General features: G+C 44.8%; 1 protein-coding gene across 7 annotated transcripts in view; it reads left to right on the top strand.

Annotated features, from left to right (window-relative positions):
- LOC147619423 (uncharacterized) overlaps positions 1-18,219 on the top strand; it is a 34,187-nt gene extending 15,968 nt beyond the window's left edge. For all 7 annotated transcript variants that reach the window (XM_086773073.1, XM_086773076.1, XM_086773070.1 and 4 more), the window contains exons 9-15: positions 5,987-6,178; positions 15,996-16,072; positions 16,216-16,291; positions 16,373-16,474; positions 17,231-17,330; positions 17,567-17,651; positions 17,760-18,219. In XM_086773073.1, the coding sequence (XP_086629199.1) occupies positions 5,987-6,178; positions 15,996-16,072; positions 16,216-16,291; positions 16,373-16,474; positions 17,231-17,330; positions 17,567-17,651; positions 17,760-17,949 (822 nt within the window). In that variant the 3' untranslated portion in view covers positions 17,950-18,219. The remainder of the gene's footprint in view (positions 1-5,986; positions 6,179-15,995; positions 16,073-16,215; positions 16,292-16,372; positions 16,475-17,230; positions 17,331-17,566; positions 17,652-17,759) is intronic.
- The last annotated feature ends 597 nt before the right edge of the window (positions 18,220-18,816 follow it).

Raw genomic sequence — 18,816 nt, 5'->3', positions numbered from 1 at the left:
ACTGTTGTATGCAGTGTACGGGACTGTAAAAGTCTGATTTTCACTCATTTGGACAGCCAAGAGAGCATTTATTGCTACTGTACCTGCTGGTACAGATTTGGCACAGCTTTGTGTAAGTTTTGGCATGGCTGTACACTGTTTTGAGTGAGGAAAAGGTTCAATTTCAGCTGCTGTACTTGCCGGTACAGGTTTGGTACATCACAAGTAAGCACTTGGTACTGCTGTACAGTACTTTGGAAGGGCAACAGAGCACATTTAAGGTGCTGTCCTAAATCTGCAGCAACCAGATTTTGGTGATTTCATCACATACAGTGGGAGAAAAGTTGCATTCTTGCTTCCGCAGTGGGAGATAAAGCTTGGGAGAACAACTGTGAGCACTTTGTGTGCTTTTGGTGCAGTGTTTGCACATTTTGCAGGGAGTCAGGCATTGATAGGTTGCATATTGCTATGGCAACCACAGGTGAGAGCTCTTCATTGCTTCACATCAAGAAGCTTGAAGGCTCACATAACTATGATATTTGGCAAACCCAATGCTACAATGTGTTGCTCCAGAAGAAGCAGCACAAGCCTATCAAAGAAAGGGGTGTAAAGCCCGCTTCTCTTACTGCTGAAGAGTGGGAAGATATGGATGAGCTAGCAAGATCCACCATCATGTTGTCTGTGTCAGACACTTTACTTTTCAGCATTTGTGAAGAGAAGACAGCTCGGGGAATGTGGCAGAGATTGCAGGACTTGTATGCCCAGCAAAGTGCCTCAAGCAAAGTGTGTTGGTTGAAGAAACTCATAGGTCTTCAGATGAAGGAAGGGGCGTCTATGACAGCCCATCTAAATGAGTTTAATGGTATTGTCAGCCAAGTTATAAATCAAAAGTTGGCAATGGACGATGAGTTCAAAGCCACCTTTCTTTTATGCACTTTGCCAGAGAGTTGGGACACATTCAGGACAGCCACTAGCAATTCGAATGCTATGCTGTCATATGCAGATGTTGAGGGTGCTCTTCTTCAAGAAGAGATGAACAGGAAAAACAACTCTGTTGGAAAGTCCAATGCAATGAATGCACGTGGGAGATCCCAGCAAAGGGGAAAAAGCCAAGAACGGGGAAGGAGCAAGTCCCGCTCTAAAAAGGATTTGGAATGCCATTATTGTGGCAAGAAGGGACACATCAAAAAGCAATGCTACAAATGGAAAAATGATCAAAAGGAAAAGGGAAAAGGCAAAGACAAAGACAAAGACAAAGATGAAGCCAAAGATGTAAAGCCAAAGGGCAAAAGTGGAGTCAAGAATGAAGAAATCAATGTGTCACATGCAGGTGACAGTGGGGATGAGGTCCTATTTACGTCTTCACTTGATGCCCATTCACTTCTTACAGGAGATGGTCATGGTATGCACTCATGGATCATTGATTCAGGTGCCTCCTTTCATGTCACAGGTTGCAGAGACTTGTTTGTCAGGTATACTGTTGGCAATGAAGGAGTGGTTTATTTGGGTGATAACCATGCATGCAAGATTCTTGGCAGAGGTGATGTGAGGCTTGTGTTTTCAGATGGCTCACAGCTTATGCTCCATGATGTCAGGCATGTGCCTGAGATCAAGAAGAATCTGCTTTCTACTGGACAGTTTGATGATGCTGATTATGTTACCACATTTGGTCGTGGAAAGTGGAAAATTAGTAAGGGCTCACTGGTTGTGGCCAGAGGCTCTAAGGTGGACACTCTTTACTTCATGCATGCAGGTGTTTGTCACCATGCTAATGTAAATGCAACTGAGCTGCCGGAAATCTCTATGTGGCATAGCCGGTTGGGACATATGAGTGTCAAAGGAATGGAGCAATTGTCTCGTTTGGGTTACTTGCCTTCTCTAAAGTTTTCAAGTTTTCAGTTTTGTGAGCATTGTATATATGGCAGGCAACTCCAGTGCCCCCACAAGAAAGCTCTTGGACAGAAAGATGCTCAGTTAGAGCTTGTGCATACAGATGTATGTGAGATGCCTCAGCTTTCTTTGGGAGGGGCAAAATACTTTGTGTCTTTTATTGATGATGCCACACGCAAGGTGTGGGTTTATCCTCTTCGTTTGAAGAGTGATACATTCTCAGTGTTTCAGAAGTTTGTTGCTCATGTTGAAAATCAAACAGGCAAAACACTGAAGGCTTTGCGTTCCGACAATGGTGGAGAGTATATGTGGAGAGTATATGTCTAAACAGTTTCAGGACTTTTGTGATGCTAAAGGCATCAAGAGGGAGCTCTCTACTCCTTATGATCCTCCACAAAACAGGACAGCAGAGAGGATGAACAGGACCATACAGGAGAAGGTCCGTTCTATGTTGTCACATGCTGCATTACCTCATGGTTTTTGGGCTGAAGCTGTTATGACAGCCGTTCACCTTATAAACAAGTCACCTAACACGAGGCTTGGTGGGAAAGTGCCAGAAGAAGTATGGACAGGGAAGCCTCCGTCATACAAGCACTTGAGAGTGTTTGGTTGCGTTGCGTACGTGCACATACGCAGGGAAATGCGCACCAAACTTGATCCTAAGTCTCACAAATGCATATTCCTAGGATATGGTGACAGAGGTGAAATGGGGTATAGACTTTGGGATCCCGTGAATAGAAAGATTATACGCAGCAATGATGTCATTTTTGATGAAACATGCATGTATAAGGAGCCTGCAAGGCAACAGGAGCCTGGCAGAGTCATCTTTGATGATGATGGACATCATGGACAACAACCAAGGGCTGTATATCAGCCATTACAGCAGCAAAACCAGCCCTTAAATGGTGTTGAAAATGGTCCAAATGGATAGCCAGAGATGGCAGAAGATATCCCTATGGATATGCCACAGTTAGAGGAGATACCGGGCATGAGTTTTCAGCCTTATGGCATGGAACAAGAGCCACCAATGGGTGATATGCAGGCTGGACAGCAACCTGCAAATGATGGTCATTGGGTACGGAGGTCCACAAGACCCTCCAGAGCCCCTGACAGGTTTGTTCCAGGGGTTGATTACTTGATGCTTACTGACTGTGGGAGCCCTCATGTTATAAGGAGGCTTTACAGAGGGCAGACAAGGCTCTTTGGGAGCGTGCCATGAAGTCAGAGATGGATTCTCTGCACAAAAATGGAACATGGAAGTTGGTGCATTTGCCTGCAGGCAAGAAGGTTTTGCCATGCAAGTGGGTTTACAGGCTCAAAGTTGCACCTGATGCAAAGCCAAGATACAAAGCCAGGTTAGTGGCTAAGGGCTTCAAGCAGGAATATGGTGTGGACTTTGAGGAGATCTTCTCTCCAGTGGTCAAAATGACCACACTTAGAGCCGTGTTAGCTTTGGTTGCTCATGATGATCTGGATTTGATTCAGATGGATGTGAAGACTGCTTTTCTTCACGGTGATCTCCATGAGGAGATATATATGCAACAACTAGAGGGTTATGCAGTGAGTGGAAAGGAGAAGCTTGTATGCAAGTTGAAAAAGAGTCTTTATGGGCTCAAACAGGCACCAAGGGAATGGTATCATAAATTTGATACATTCATGAAATCCCAGAAATTCAGAAGAAGTGACATAGATCACTGCTTATACACCAAGAAAGCTTTGGATGGCAGTCTATTGATCCTCATCTTGTATGTTGATGATATGTTGATTGCCGGGAAATCTCGTAAGGAGATGGATACCTTGAAGCAGAGGCTGCATCAAACCTTTGATATGAAGGATTTGGGTGATGCAAATCACATCTTGGGTATGCGGATACTTCGGGACAGAAATCAGCATGTGTTGTACTTGTCTCAGAAGGAATACATTGGCAAAGTCTTGCAGAGGTTCAATATGGACGGGGGGAAGAAGACTAGTACTCCTTTGCCTCCATATGTGAAACTTAGTGCTATGGACAGCCCACAGTCAGATAGTGGCAGGGCTGATATGGCCAAGATTCCGTATGCTTCAGCTTGTGGCAGTCTCATGTATGCTATGGTTGCTACTAGGCCGGACATTGCATTTGCAGTGGGAGTGGTTTCTAGATACATGGCCAACCCTGGCAAGAAGCATTGGGAAGCAGTGAAAGGTGTCATGAGATACCTGAAGGGCACACAGGATATGTGCATTTGTTTTGGCAAACAGGATGCATTAGTGCATGGTTACACGGACTCAGATTATGCCGGTCATCCAGATAACCGGAAGTCTACTGCCGGTTATGTGTTTACATTCACAGGAGGTGCTGTGTCATGGATATCCAGGATGCAGAAGTGCACCGCCTTATCTACTACAGAGGCCGAGTATATTGCAGCCACAGAGGCTTGCAAGGAGGCATTATGGCTATCTCGGTTAGTGGTTGATTTGGGCTATACAGGGGATATTCCATTGTTGCATTGTGACAGTCAGAGTGCCATCCAGTTGGCAAAGAACCCTGTCTTTCATGCAAAGACGAAGCATGTGGATGTGAAGTATCACTTCATTAGAGAGGTGATAGAGAACAAGCAAATTCAGCTTGTTAAGATTCATACGGATGACAACCCGGCCGATCTGTTGACAAAGAGTTTGCCTCCGGAGCGGTTTGCTCATTGCAGACACTTGATGGGCATTGGATGAGGCCAGTTTCAGCCTTGATATGGCCTTGTATATTATCATGTACATGCTGATTTTTTTTCTTTTCCTTTACTTAAGGGCACTTTGCCTTTAAGTGGGAGGTTGTTGGGGTAAAGGCACTATGCCCACCCTTATATTGTGTACAAGCCCATAAGTTATAGTACATAGTACACTTAGTACTTTTAATGTACTAAGTGCACTATGTGTACTAGTGCAATATACATGTGTGATAGGGGAGTCACACACTCATATCTTGAGTTGACTTATCCCCACAACTCTCTCTCTCTCTCTCTCTCTCTCCCTTGTTGCTTCTCTGTGTATGTCTCCCACATGAATCTCTAACCCTAATTCTTCTCTCTCCCATTCACCAAAGGCAGTGCCGCCTGCGACTTTTGGGGTGGTTGCATGACAAGAGTGTGACCTTCCTAGGCTGATAGCTGTCCCACAGACGCTTCCAAGAATTTGAGGGAGGAGATGCCTTGAGAGGCCTGGTGGTCTGTCACTGCCAGGGTGCCATCTATCTCATTAATTTGGTCCTATGCCCCATCCTTACTGTGTAATGAAAAAAGGCAAACGCGCTCTCTAGGCTGAAGGGGTCTTGCCACTCCCACTCGCCTGGATCCCACTGGACACGAGTCAGAGGTCAGCTTTCCCAGAGCCATAGCTGCGAGAAATCTCTGAAGATTCCCCTCCTCTCCTAAGAGGTAGGTGGCAGTATCACCTGTATACTCAGAGTCTAGAAGCTCCGGTGGGGGATGAAGACCCTGCAACCTACTCCCTTGGGGCAGCAAAGAAACTGCTCATTGCCTCAGCAACAAAGAGGAAGAGGAAGGGGGCGAGTGGGCACCCCCCTACGGACTGATTTGGTAATCGGAAATCTGTCCCCTTTGGCCCCATGAGTGAGGACCTGTCCGTGGGTGTATAATAAACCGCAGAGACTCCTATCCAGTTGGGAATCCCATCCAAAGCATGCTGCCGTCCAGGAAATCCCAATCCACTCTTTCTTAGGCTTTCTCAAACCTGTGCCAGAATAGTTATGTTATGGAGAATCCCATAAAGTCACACTTTTATGTTGTCAGAAGAATCCTTAGATATGTGAAAGCAAATCTGGATTTTGGGTTGCATTTCAGGGCTGATTTGGAGCTGAGGCATTTACAGATTGTGAATCCGCCATGACACGATTTGATAGACATCATGCTGTCCAAAATGACTACTAGGGCACATAACAGTTTGTGTGTGGAGAGAGAGAGAGAGACAGAGAGAGAGAGAGAGAGATTGATTGATATTAAAGCATCAGTTTTAGATTGCTGACTGATAGCAAAGAGAACCACATCGTCTGCATACACGAGTAACAGAGGGCTGCATATTTTGTTGCTTATATATGAATGTTGATTTTCATTTGTATTTGTATTAGGATGCATCTGAGCGGCTAAGGGTGTCAAAGGCGAACTGGGATGCGATTCAAAGCAAAATCGAGGACATAGTTTCTCTGCATAGTGCGAAGCTGCAACTTGCACCTGATAGAAGTGAAGCTTCTTTCATTGAAAAGCTTGAAGGTTCAGTTCGGAGGTTGTTCTTCACAAACAGCTTATTGCAGCAGCAACAGGCAAGTTGATATATATCTTTCTTTCAAAGTTACACACATGTTCAATAGAATTTAAATCAGGGTTAGTGCAGGAGCACTTTGATTAACGGGATTAAGTAGGCGTGAAGGAGAGAGAAAACCAAACGTCATACCGAGCAAACCCTTTTTTTTCTCTTACCTCGAAAATCAACCGAAGTACACTCTTCCCACCGAAACGTTGAAATTTGAGTTTCCATTAATATTAATCCCACCCATCTATATGTTCCCACGTGATGCGGCGGAGCTTGCTTTGATTAATTAGACACCATCATTTTCTGAAACTTAGAAAAGGCCTCTGTCTTTTCAAAACTAAAAAGAGAAACCCTGGATTCAGGGGATTTTGCATGCATCTATCGACCCGCACCCCCCACCCCTATCTCTCCCAATCGATAGATCGTGGGTTCAAGTCCCATCCCCGCACTTCCGGATCATATATTGTCTGTTGGCTTGGCTATGACGTTGAAACTACTGTCTCAGCAGAATAGGGAAGGAGGATGACAATTCGTCCTCTCCAACACAAACCTTTTGTCCCTTTTCATGTTGGGACCTCTGCATCTCATTCTCTTGGGAGCAGGACAGAAAGGTTCTCTTTGTCTTTGCTGCTGGACGCAACAAACATGGTCTTTGTCGTGCACAGAGGGGCTACGGGGCGACAGACCGGTGCAGCCGAACACCCCTAACAAGGACTTAATTTTAATTTTCTTGTTAACACATGATTGTCAACACCATGTCCATCATACACCCATCACGCCAAATGGGGAGCCATGGGAGAGAAGAGTGAGAACACAGGATTAAGAGAGGTTTTGCACGACTCAATACTCATTGATTGATTAGATTGATGGATGATAATCACCAAGTACAATGCCTTTTTGTAGGCTGGAAGCCTTATCTTCTAACCCGAAAGCAATCACACACACATACATAAAGCTTCCCTTCGGTAGTGAGACCCGAATGCAAAAGAAATATACTATGTTCAATATTTGCGTTGTTATTCTTTCAATTTTGTGCTCCCAGAAAGACTTTGTCGTAGTCAATATTGTTGTTGGCTTGGTGATCTTCTTTGTTTTTTCAAGGAGTAAGGCCACTAGATCTTCAAACCTTGTAGCTGTTACATGCAAGGTCTCCAAGGTATGCTCAAATTGTGTTATTCCTCGTATGCTCTTGATGAGCACAACCACTTTGTCTTCGTCCTTAGTTTCACACTTGAGGTTGGCGGGTTGTTGGGCTATTGATCCGAATTTGGCCAAATGGTCACTCAACTTTTCATTGTCATTCATTTTCGGATCATAAAATTTTCGTTTTAGAGTTAGTTATCTTGTTATCGAAGATGCTCTTCAGCTATGCCCAGATTTGTTTGGCTGTTGATTTGAAATCAATATGATGTACCAAAGAATCTGTAAGGCTCAGACCGATCAAGGCAATGGCTCGCTCATTTTGCGTTATCGCTATATCTTGTGCTTTTTGGCTCTATGTTTCCTAGATCTTCGTCGTTGCCGGAGATTATCTCCCATACTCTCTCTCTCATAAGGCGGAGAGAAGGAGTTGCATTTTGGTTTGCTAGGTAGGGAACCTGGTGTCGGAGAATTTGTCAATTGCTAGTGCTGATAGTGCCATAATGTTGAATGCAGTCCTCAGATGAGTAAGGCTAAGCACAGGTAGAGCTCTGCTAGAAGAAATGACGAATAGAGGGCTGCTTCTAGAGCCCCAATACATGAAGCTTTTAGAGGCCTACTGGAGGGCCAATATGTCACGCAAGTAGGGCTATAGAGAAAGCCATGCACGGGCAGTCTGAGTCTTGATAGTGTTGCATTGGAGAGGCAAAAGGAGAAGCAAAGGGGAGGTGAGTGTCGGGTATTTCGGAGTCTCATGTGTGTGTATTGCTCCCAAAGGGTTATGTGTTCGTATGTATGTGTGTAGCCTTATTCATGTATATGTATGTGTGAACACTTGCTTAGGTGTGAACACATCATAATAATTGGATAAAATAATTGTATGACATGTGTCATACTTATATGTGTATGTGATTTATGTTAGTCAAAAGATAAGGTTTGTAACCTATGAAAGCATGTACTTGTGGTGTACTTCATTACAGATTAATCTAAGCTTTATTGAGTCGTGCAATTTTGAGCTTTGTTCTCTCTCTCTCTCTCTCTCTCTCTCTCTCTCTCTCTCTCTCCATACACAGATGCATGGAGTTCCACCCGCCATAGCTTTCTGCTGCTAACCCTAGGCAGTTGACCTATGTCATCCTAGCATAGGCTTGCCGAACCATCAACGAGAGCCCAGACGAGGAGATGGAGAAGGTGAAGGTGCAGTAGCCAGGCATCGCAGATGGCAGAGAGGAGCCGGTGGTCGGGCGTCTGAGTCGTTGGAGAGGACGGCACAGGTAGGGACATGGGGGAGAGCTCCGCCATGGTGAGCAAAGAGCTGCGAACAGGAGGAGGGCGCACGGTTGGAAGCCTGCAGTGAAAGAGTGCATAGAGCGGAAGCAAAAGGGCACTAGAGTGTGCTGAATAGAGAGTGCAAAAGAGAGAGATATGGAGCAACTATGCTGAATATACTGAAGCAAAACAGTCCCAAGCAAGAGACACTAGTCTCGTAAGTGAGGGAGCAAAATATGTATAAGACTGAATGAAAAGTGAGAGGCCAGCCCCACCTATTTATAGGTGGGTAGTGTTGGCCGACTGGGGTTGAATAAGCTGGCTGACTGGAGCACAGGAGTTGGCCGACTGGTAAAATACCAAATGGGCTGGGAAAAATCGCAGAAAAATATGGAAAAAAGGGGTGGCCAACCGACAATCAAGGGCCATACAAAAGGGACCAAAAGGACACCAGAAATGGGTAGAAACTGGGGATGAATGTGCTAACACCCCCTCTCAGCAGATGTCGAACAAACTCCGAGAAGCCGAAGATGAGGTGCCAAGGAAGCCTGAGAAACCGGCTTGGTGAACAAATCTGCAGCATTCTCCGCCGAAGGACAATGCTCCAAACGCAAATCTTCAGCAAGAACCCGTTCACGAACATAGGGATACTGCATCTCACTGTGTTTCGTACGAGCATGAAACACAGGGTTCTTGGCAATGGCGATGACTTGACGTCCATCTGGAAAATGGGCCATCTATGATGACCTGCAAGAGCAAGAACGGTGCGAATGGTAGTCATTCTGCCCGTTCGAGCAAAGGTCTCATCAAAGTCGACTCCAGGGCGCTGACGATAACCCTTGGCAACCAACCTTGCCTTGTGCTTGTCCAAGTTGCCATCAGCTTGGAACTTTGATTTGAAGATCCAACGCACACCAATCACCTTACGCTGCAGTGGCCTAGGCACTAAAATCCAAGTGCCATTCCGTTCAATAGCATCCAACTTTGCCTGCATAGCACGACGCCAAGGCTCATGTGAAAGAGCCTCGTCCACAGATCTGCTCGAACTCGGTGGAGGAGGAGCAGAGTCATCATCATCTGACTGAGAATCCACATTTGGAGGCGTAACAGAAGCAGTGGGAGGAGGAGGAGGAGGAGGAGAAGGCGGAGACGGAGGTGGAGGAAGAAGAAGCTCACCACTCCCCTTTGAAGATGTAGGAGTCTCGTCGAACACCACATCACGGCTCACAACAACTTTGCCGGCCTGAGGAGCATAAAGACGATATGCCTTGGACACAGTGCTTTATTTGAGAAAAGTCATGCGTTGAGACTTCGAGTCCAACTTGGAGCGATGCTCCTTAGGCACATGACCATACGCCGAACAACCAAATATCCGGAAATGAACAACGGAGGGCTTCTCACCATGGAAAGTCTCATATGGAGTTTTATCGGGAAGAGCAGCAGTAGGAGACCTCTTTTGAATGTAGACAACAGTGGAAGTTGCCTCAGCCCAGAAACGTCGAGGTAATGAAGAATGCTCAAGCATAGCACGGATCATCTCCATAATGGTCCTATTCTTCCTCTTTGCAACTCCATTTTGTGATGGAGTATATGCTGTAGTAAGTTGTCTTCGAATGCCATGGGTCTTGCAATATTGCTGAAACTCCTGGGATGTAAACTCACCCCCACCGTCGGTCCTGAGAGCCTTGACCGAACGACTGGTCTCTTTTTTCACCTCAACTCTCCAATCACAGAAGTGCTGAAAAGCCTCATCATTGGTCTTCAGAAAGAAAACCCAAGTATATCTGGAAAAATCATCACCATCACTAGCATGTACAACGTCTTACTCAAAGACGCGGTACTCATAGGACCACATAAGTCTGCATGAATGAGAGCAAGTGATGTCGTAGATTTGTGTGTCGCCTCCTTCGGAAAGGCGGCTCAGTGTTGCTTCCCCTGTAAACAAGAGAAACAAGCAGAAGATGGAGCCTTGATGGTCGGTAAACCCTCAACCAACCCATCCTTCGAAGCTCGCTGCAGAAGCTGATAGCTCAAATGGCCAAACCGAGCATGCCAAAGAGTAGAAGAAGCCCCAGAAGAAGGCAGAGCGGTCAACTTGTACAGACCACTATCTTAAACTCCTTGAGCCAAGATGCTACCAGTTGCCTTATCACGAATGTTAATCTCATAACGAGAGAAGATCACCTCTGCACCCTGAGTTGTAAGAGCACTCATTGACAAAAGGTTAAAACCCAAATTTGGAATATACAGAACGCCAGAGAAGTACCTCTTGTCCTCGGAAGAGCGGAAGATGGGAATGGTGCCATGACCATGTACTGGCACAGAAGAAGAATCACCCAAAGTGATCTCGCATGACTTGGCAATGAAGTCCTCGAACCAATCTCGATGGGGTGTCATGTGAGCAGTAGCACCGCTATCCACAATCCACGACCGTGACTGAGAAGTCACAAGAGCAAGTATACGACAAGTACCTGCTAATAGAAGTATGCAATCATCCTTCTTGGGGGGCTCGGACACCGCTGTAGAGAAAGAGTTCTTTGTTGCTTCATCACGCTTCTTCTTGTGACACTGGGTGATTTATGACCCTTTTTGCCACAGTAATGACATTCGATGTCCTTGTTCTTAGAAGATTTGCTGTTGTCTTTTATCCTTGTCGGAATCTTTGGAGTTCTTGTCAGAACCTCCTTTTCCTTTCTTTTGTTGATTCTTCCCTTTATCTCGCATTGCCAAAGCTCCATCAAGCCCACCAGAGGTGCCAATCCGCTCCTCAAAGCGAGACTCAATCTGCATAACGGAGGGGATAACTTCCTCCCAAGTAACTGGAACAGGACAAGGAGAAGAAACAAGAGACTGAAAATATGCATCAAACCTCTCTGGAAGCTTGGAGAGAAGCCGAATAGCCATGTCATCTGTAGAGATGTCCTTGCCACAAACAGCAAGCTCGTCCCGGAGATCTTTTATCTTCGAGATGAAAGCAGATAAGGATGGAAAGGCGGAAACTGCTAAGTTCGTAAGTTGCTTTTCCAACGCCAAAATTCGACCCGGAGACTTAATCTCGTAGAGATCTGCAAAAGCCTTCTAAACTTCATGTGCAGCATCTACTGTACGCACATGAGAGAGAACATAATCCTGGCAGTTCAACATCAGAAAAGAGAAAACGCGACGATCATTCGCCTGCCAAATATCAATCTGTGCTTGAGTCACACCATTGGAAGCAAGGGTGGGAGGGGTGCCATTGGCCGGTGTAACAAGCCAATCCCAAAGATCCACGCCACGCAAGGCTGATTTCACCTTCACCTTCCACAAGGTCACAGTTGCATAGAAACACGTTTCGTACAGTTCGAAACGTACGAAACGTTTCGTCCTGTACGAAACGCGTTTTTTTCATCATGCATATTTTAAAAACTTAAAAAACGAATCGTTTCGTACGTATGGCGCACTTTCGTTCGCGTTTCCCAGTGGCGGCCGCCTGTGACTTTTCGCTGATTTGTGTGCCAGCTTGCCATCGCTCGTGAGTCATGTCAACCCGCTTGCTCCTTGGTGTCCTTGGGCCTTGTGGAGATCTTCCAAAGGGGTAATGTCATGTTTAGCTTTATGTTGGTTTTCTCTGCACAACTCACAAAGCAGCACACTTTTTTCTCTTCCATCAATATTTATGGCATATCTTCCACGGTCCACCCTTGCTCTATTGAGGCCTAACTTCTAGGGCTATCTACCTTCTCTTCCCCTTGCTCTATTGTTGGCCAAGATGACAGTTAAAATCATGAATCATATAATGAGATTAGTTTATGTTCTGTGTCGCACTTGCAGGGCCAACAATCTGCATTTATCCCCGCCTTGTAGGATGCCTCGAATAGGTGATTCTCTTTGGAGCAATGTCACCTTCGAGTCTAGATATGGTGGCTCGGGCTCCGGAAAGTGGAAATGCAACTTTTGTGCTGATAAGCACCATGGTAGTGTCACCAGGCTGAAGGCACATTTGTCACAAACAAAGGGTTTTGGCATCGGGCCATGTAAGCATGTGCCACAAGAAATCTATGATAGCCTCAAGGCTTGGAAGGCCATGCAGCTAGGTATCCCCCTTGAGGCTATCCCCAGTCTGGGAGAGCCTGAAGCACGTCAAAGTGTCTCCAAGAGGACTCGCAGTATCAGAGAGGACGATACCAGTGGTGAGGTTGCAGGTGGTGTTGCAAGTGGTTCTAGCTCGGCACCTCGAGCCAAAAGAACTAGTCTTCTAGTGTTCAAGAAAGGACATGTGCAGGCACGGATGCAAAAGGCTGCCATGAAAGAGGCAACGATGGAGTTGATGAAGTTGTTTATTCAATGTGGATTATCCTTCCACATTGTCAGGACTCCTCGATGGAAGAAGGCAATGAGAGCTATCTCTCGCATTGATTTCTGTTTAGTCATCAGTGATCACCCACGTGATTTGTGATATCATCATATCTTACATGTATTTTGTTTTTATTGAAATGAATTCAATGTGGTCTCTTATAAGTTATGTCAACAGTTTTTTCTTTTGTATATTTCAAGTTAAAAATATACATGCTTTTTCTATTTTGTATGAAACCTTTTTGTACCCGTTTCTTACCTTTTATGAAACGTTTCAAAACGTATGAAACCCGTTTCATACCTGCCGTTTCAAAAACGCCTGGCAACACTGCACAAGGTGTAGTTGGAACCATCCAACTTTGCAGACTCAAAGAACATATGAAGAGAAGTCGGTGCAGCCATCACAAAAGCTTGGGCTCAATCTTAGAAATATGCACAATCTCAGAAGAAGAAGTGTCCTCCACAAGTACCAACGGTGCCACCAAAGCCCAAAACACCACAAACCCCCTCTGCAAAAGGGAATGACCACCGGAGAGGAAAATGTAGTCAAAAAAGCGTTGCTGTCTTGAAAAAACAGGCCGCCTATGTCCAAACTCCACGTGGAATGAAGCGCTGATCAGAAAATTACTTGATGGCTGCAAGCGATGAAGCCAATTTGAAGAGGAAGTGATCAGCAGATGCTGTCCAGAAAACGCAGCAACAAAGAGGTTGCAAATCTGAGAGAAAACGCAGAGGAGAGGGTGCTGAAAATAGGGCTGAATCTGGGGCAGTAGAGGAGTCGTTGAACCGGGAGCGATGATACCATGAAAGAGTGCACAGAGCGGAAGCAAAAGGGCGCTAGAGTGTGCTGAATAGAGAGTGCAAGAGAGAGAGAGAGATATGGAGCAACTATGCTGAATATAAACAGTCCCAAGTAAGAGACATAAGTGATCTCATAAGTGAGGGAGCAAAATATGTACAAGACTAAATGAAAAGTGAGGCCAGCCCCACCTATTTATAGGTGGTTAGTGCTGGCCGACTGGGGCTGATTAAGCTGGCCGACTGGTAAAATACCAAATGGGTCGGGAAAAATCCTTGAAAAATATCGAAAAAGGAGGTGGCCAGCCCACAATCAAGGGCCATACAAAAGGGACCAAAAGGACACTAGAAATGGGTAGAAACTGGGGATGAATGTGCTAACATGCAAGAGGGCGAACGGCACAAAAATGGGCAAGTCGCTCGGGCAGGGCTTGGGGAGGCCAGCGCCACCTGACAGGTGGGCAGCTTAGCTGGGGTCCTTGCACCTCCTCCTCCTCCCCTCACACCCCCCCCCCCCCCCCCCCCGCGGGCCCCCTTCTACCGCCCGCGGTCCGCCCAGCCGGCACCCTATTGTGGGGTCCGCCAGGTTGAGTGGCGCAAATCAGTGGAGGTGGCTGAGATGGCCGTGTGCCAGAGAGGGCAGAAACAAGAAGATGGGCAGCAGCTCACAGGGGCTTAGATACCAATTGTAGCAAACAAGAAGCCATGGGAGAGACTTGAGAGAACAGAGGATTAAGAGAGTGTTTGCACGACTCAATGCTCATTGATTCATTAGATTGATGGATGATAATCACCAAGTACAATGCCTTTTTGTAGGTTGGAAGCCTTATCTTCTGACCCAAAGCAAGCACACACACACAAACACACACACACACACACACACACTGGATGCCATGTGGCACACTTATCCTATCCACTCATAATAGTGGGTTTATACATACAAACACACACACACCTTTTAAGGGGTTTCACACAAATACATAAAGCTCTAAAATATCCAACATGCTATGCATATACATGTACTTTCTTCTATAGCCAACCATCGGAGATAGTTTTGGGCCAATCATAAGAAGCACCCATCTCATCATCTTTTCATACCCTACAATATAAGTACATTCTGGCATACCAACAACATATATCAGGCTTCCTTCATTATCTTCAAATATCTGAATAAGGGTCAAAGAAAAGACTTTGACTCACTACTCTCTGTGTCACTTCAAATGGTTGCACTACGTCACATTCATCAAAGTCATCTTCATAGTAACAAAAAAACTTGTTTCTAGCTTTCGAAACCTCGAAACTTCGAAATAGTTTTTAAAAACCTCGACACCTCTCCGGTACGGCAGTTTCACCCAAATTTCACGTTTTGTTTTTTCCCCCCCTTTATTTTTATGGGATTTTTTTTTGTTTTTCTTCCATATCCTCCTCATCAGCTTCCTTCCCTCTTCTTCTCTTGCCTCCCTCCCCTTTTCTATCTTTTGCTACTTCTTTCACGTCTACTCCTCCATTCTCTTCTTCTCTCCTCTTCTTCTTTCTTTCTCTTCTTCTCCCTTGCTCTTTTTCTCTTCTCCTCCTCTCTCCTCTCTCCTTTCCCCTTTTTCTTCCTTCAGTGTCTTAACACTTTCCCAATTTCTACCTTCTCTTCTTCCATTTCGTAAGAGTCCTTGATTGAACCACTTGTGGCATCTAATCAAGCAAAATTGCCATAATGCCTCACTAAAATAAGAATGGTTCCCCCAGATGAGTGAGAAGAGACCATTTTTTCATCATTTGACTATGTTTTTACATGGCTACTATAAGTTCTTTAAGTATTTATACTTTATGAAATTATTGATTTTTCAAGACCTCGTGGTTTCTTAGCCAAGGGACGAAACCTTTCGAAACAAAACTTTCGAATCAAAACCCCAAAAACCTCTAAATGAAAAAGACTTCAAAACGTTTCTTGTGACTATGGTCATCTTGCTGCATTTTGATTTCTTTCTTCAGTAACTGTTTTTCTGGTCAACTGCTTTTTTCTAGCCAACTGCTTTTTCTAGCCCTATTTATACTTTCATTGCACTAAGTGTTATATCTACATTTATGTATGCCATCCACATCAGGCTGCTGGGTTTGTCTGCTGCACTGAATGCCCCTGGGGCAGATAATTGTGTAGATCTCAAGGTGTGGTGTGGGAGTGAAAAAGAACGTTCTTTTAATTTCATCAGGCACAAACTAGATTTGAGTTTTATAAGGGATTATCGACTAAGTGGAAGCTTTTTACAGCAGTCAATATTGTTTTTTAATGGCAGGTTATGCGTATTAATTTGAAGGTTAATGAAGGGAAATCACAAACCCAGTTCTCTCTTGAGGGGATGTATGATCAAAGGTAGGATTTGGATTGTTACTGGTTTCATGAGCGTGAGTGTCTTGAGTGTGTGTGCACGTGTGAGAGAATAGCGTTCTTATCCTGCAGTAACTTGTTTCTCCACATTTTAACCCAATTCTGTTTTTTGGGTTCAATTGCAATAGCTTTCAGTATGAAGGAGATGGCCCCCTGGCTCAAGTCAAGATTTCTAGGTCTTTGGACCCGGAAGCAGTTGAGATGGTACTCTCAATATATTTTGGCTTTCTGATTGTGTCAAAAATGTTGGTCTTGTTACTGACGCTCTCGTATCTTTCTGCACAGGCATTTCCTTGCATGAACGCTTCTTTATCTTTTCAGCATCTTGTTAATGACCTACAAAGTATCACCACAGTGCAGATCCAGTATATTCACCAACTAATACAGGTAAGCTGCTCTTTATATAGTGGACTTCCCATATCTGGTTGTCGGGCCTAAATTCTTTTAATTGTAAAGTCTGGGTGTGGGCGCCTCTCTTGGTGGACCCCGTAGCATCAATGAGTTTGGTCCTGTATGTGCGTGTGAGAGAAAGAAAGAAAATTTTATAAATGTCTGTGGAAGGCCAAAATGCCCTAGGAGACCGCAAATGTAGTGTATGTATACAGTCTGTAATAGATGATGCCAAAAGCATCCCTGAAATGCTATTGCCTCAAATGATTTAGTAAATGACTTCTAGCCTAGGTAGTGCCAACAAAGCCTTCTGATCTACTAGTGGGCTCTTGACATAGGCTGCGAGCTCACTTTGTATCAAAGGAATAGGGGTACAAAGCCAGCAAAGGATCTCATCTTTTGCGGGCCTAGAGATAAACCCTGTCCATGGAACATATTGGCAATCCTCATCTGCCTTGGCTGTTGTCTCCTCTGGACTTATTGTGATCTTGTGTGGTTATAGACGTGGTTTGATGCATCGTGATGTACAAGATACCTTAGTCTGAGAGATGTGTTGAGACAATTACCCTTTGGACGGGCCTCAATGTGAGCTCGTTCTGGGGCTGAGCGGTTTCCTGGGCTGGAGTCATCTGGTTCCTTCAATGTACGTTGTCTCCAATCCTTAGAAAGAAATAAGTACGGAGTGTTTGTTTGTTTGGGGGGGAGAGAGAGAGAGAGAGCTTTTACTCAAAGCTTGTTCTTGCTTTTATACAGCGCACAAATTGGCTCTTTGGCTCTTTGATGGATTTGCTCAAGGAGATCAAGTACTGTCGGCGCAACTTTGGGATGTCTTCCAAGTTTCAGATAAAAAATGGTACTAGCTAATAAATCTTCAGAGACACTTGAATGACGTATGACAGTCTTTTTGTGGTGGTGGGAGCGGGGGGACTGGATAATTTGATGCTGATGTTTGTTTTTTTGGGGGTGTTGTACATTGGCCAATAAATCTTAAGAGACACTTGAATGAGCCATGGCAGTTGTTATGGCGGTGGGGGGTGGGGGGGGATAGTTTGATGCTGATGTTTTTTTTGTGGGTGTTGTACTGTGTAGATAAGCTCTCACTATCTGTAGCATTACTACAATGCACACCTGGACTGAAAGTAACCCTTATTTTTGATATGGTCTGCATAAGACGGTAAGTTTCTCCACTTCAGAACTGTCCTTAATTCTTGAGAAAGGTCATGTTTTCTAGACATTAAGCTACCAAGGTCACTGCACAAATGATCTCATGGTTTATTGGCAGGGGAAGGTATCCTTCTGACCTGAGGCCAGCTGAAGTTCAGATTCGGAATTATGGGCGCCCATCAAACAGCTCAATCACACAGAGAGACGTGAATGCAAGCATAGCAAAGATAGAGCCGGGGTTTGGAAGGCTGCACAGGATTTGTAGCTGCGTTGAGAAGCTTATGAAAGCAGTGAAGGAAAGTGTCTGAATGAAGGAAACAATAAAAGTTTGTAGAATGAGAAGTTTATTGTGGTGGCAAGGATGGTCTCCGCCTGAGAGAATGTCACATGATATATGTTTGCTTATTACCCATCCTACTTTTGTGTGTAGCTTGGGCTTGATAGAAGTGAAAGTATGCCTACTTAAGGGAGTAAAAGTGTACTACTTTTGTGTCCAGCATGGGCTTGATAGGAGTAAGAGCCTGGTCTATGTATTAGAATTGTACCATAATGCAAAAGAACATACCATGATCCCCAAAGATTGTTAAGATAGGGAGGTTGCTGAGATCAAAAGAAGGCCACATTATGATGTCATGCTTACCTTGTATGGCTTGACTTCATCATGCCGTGTAAGCCCCTCTCTCTGTGGGAATAAATGAGGGTGTTCGGCTTACGAAACTAGTTGGGGATGGCCTTGAGGTTACCCTTGCCAATGCTGGCCTAATCGGTTGAATAGATTGTCTAACAACTTATTCATGCTCATGTCCTTGATTAGGACTCTCTTTGGTGATGGTTGAGGTTACCCTTGCCAATGCGGCCTAATTGGTTGAATAGATTGTCTAACAACTTATCCATGCTCATGTCCTTGATTAGGACTCTCTTTGGTGATGGTTGTCTCGATGAGACTAACCCATAGTACGACATCTCCCTAAGAAAAACTAAAACTAGCTTGAACATTTGTTGATAAAAAGTAGGTAATATAGGTAGTCATGTTAAGGAACTAGTTGTCATGTTAAAGGAACTACCTCTAAGAACATGTGTGTGCAAAAAATAGGTAGTCATGTTAATTACAAGATGCCAGAATGTATAGTGGGGTGAACGGAAAGCATGCCTCATCTGGTAATAGCACCATCCTC

This window comes from Cibotium barometz, chromosome 33, assembly GCF_041138505.1.
Source record: "Cibotium barometz isolate CiBa-2024 chromosome 33, ASM4113850v1, whole genome shotgun sequence".
Taxonomy (NCBI): Eukaryota; Viridiplantae; Streptophyta; class Polypodiopsida; order Cyatheales; family Cibotiaceae; genus Cibotium; species Cibotium barometz.
Note: the sequence above shows the minus strand (reverse complement) of the source record. Positions and strands in the feature narration are given on the sequence as shown.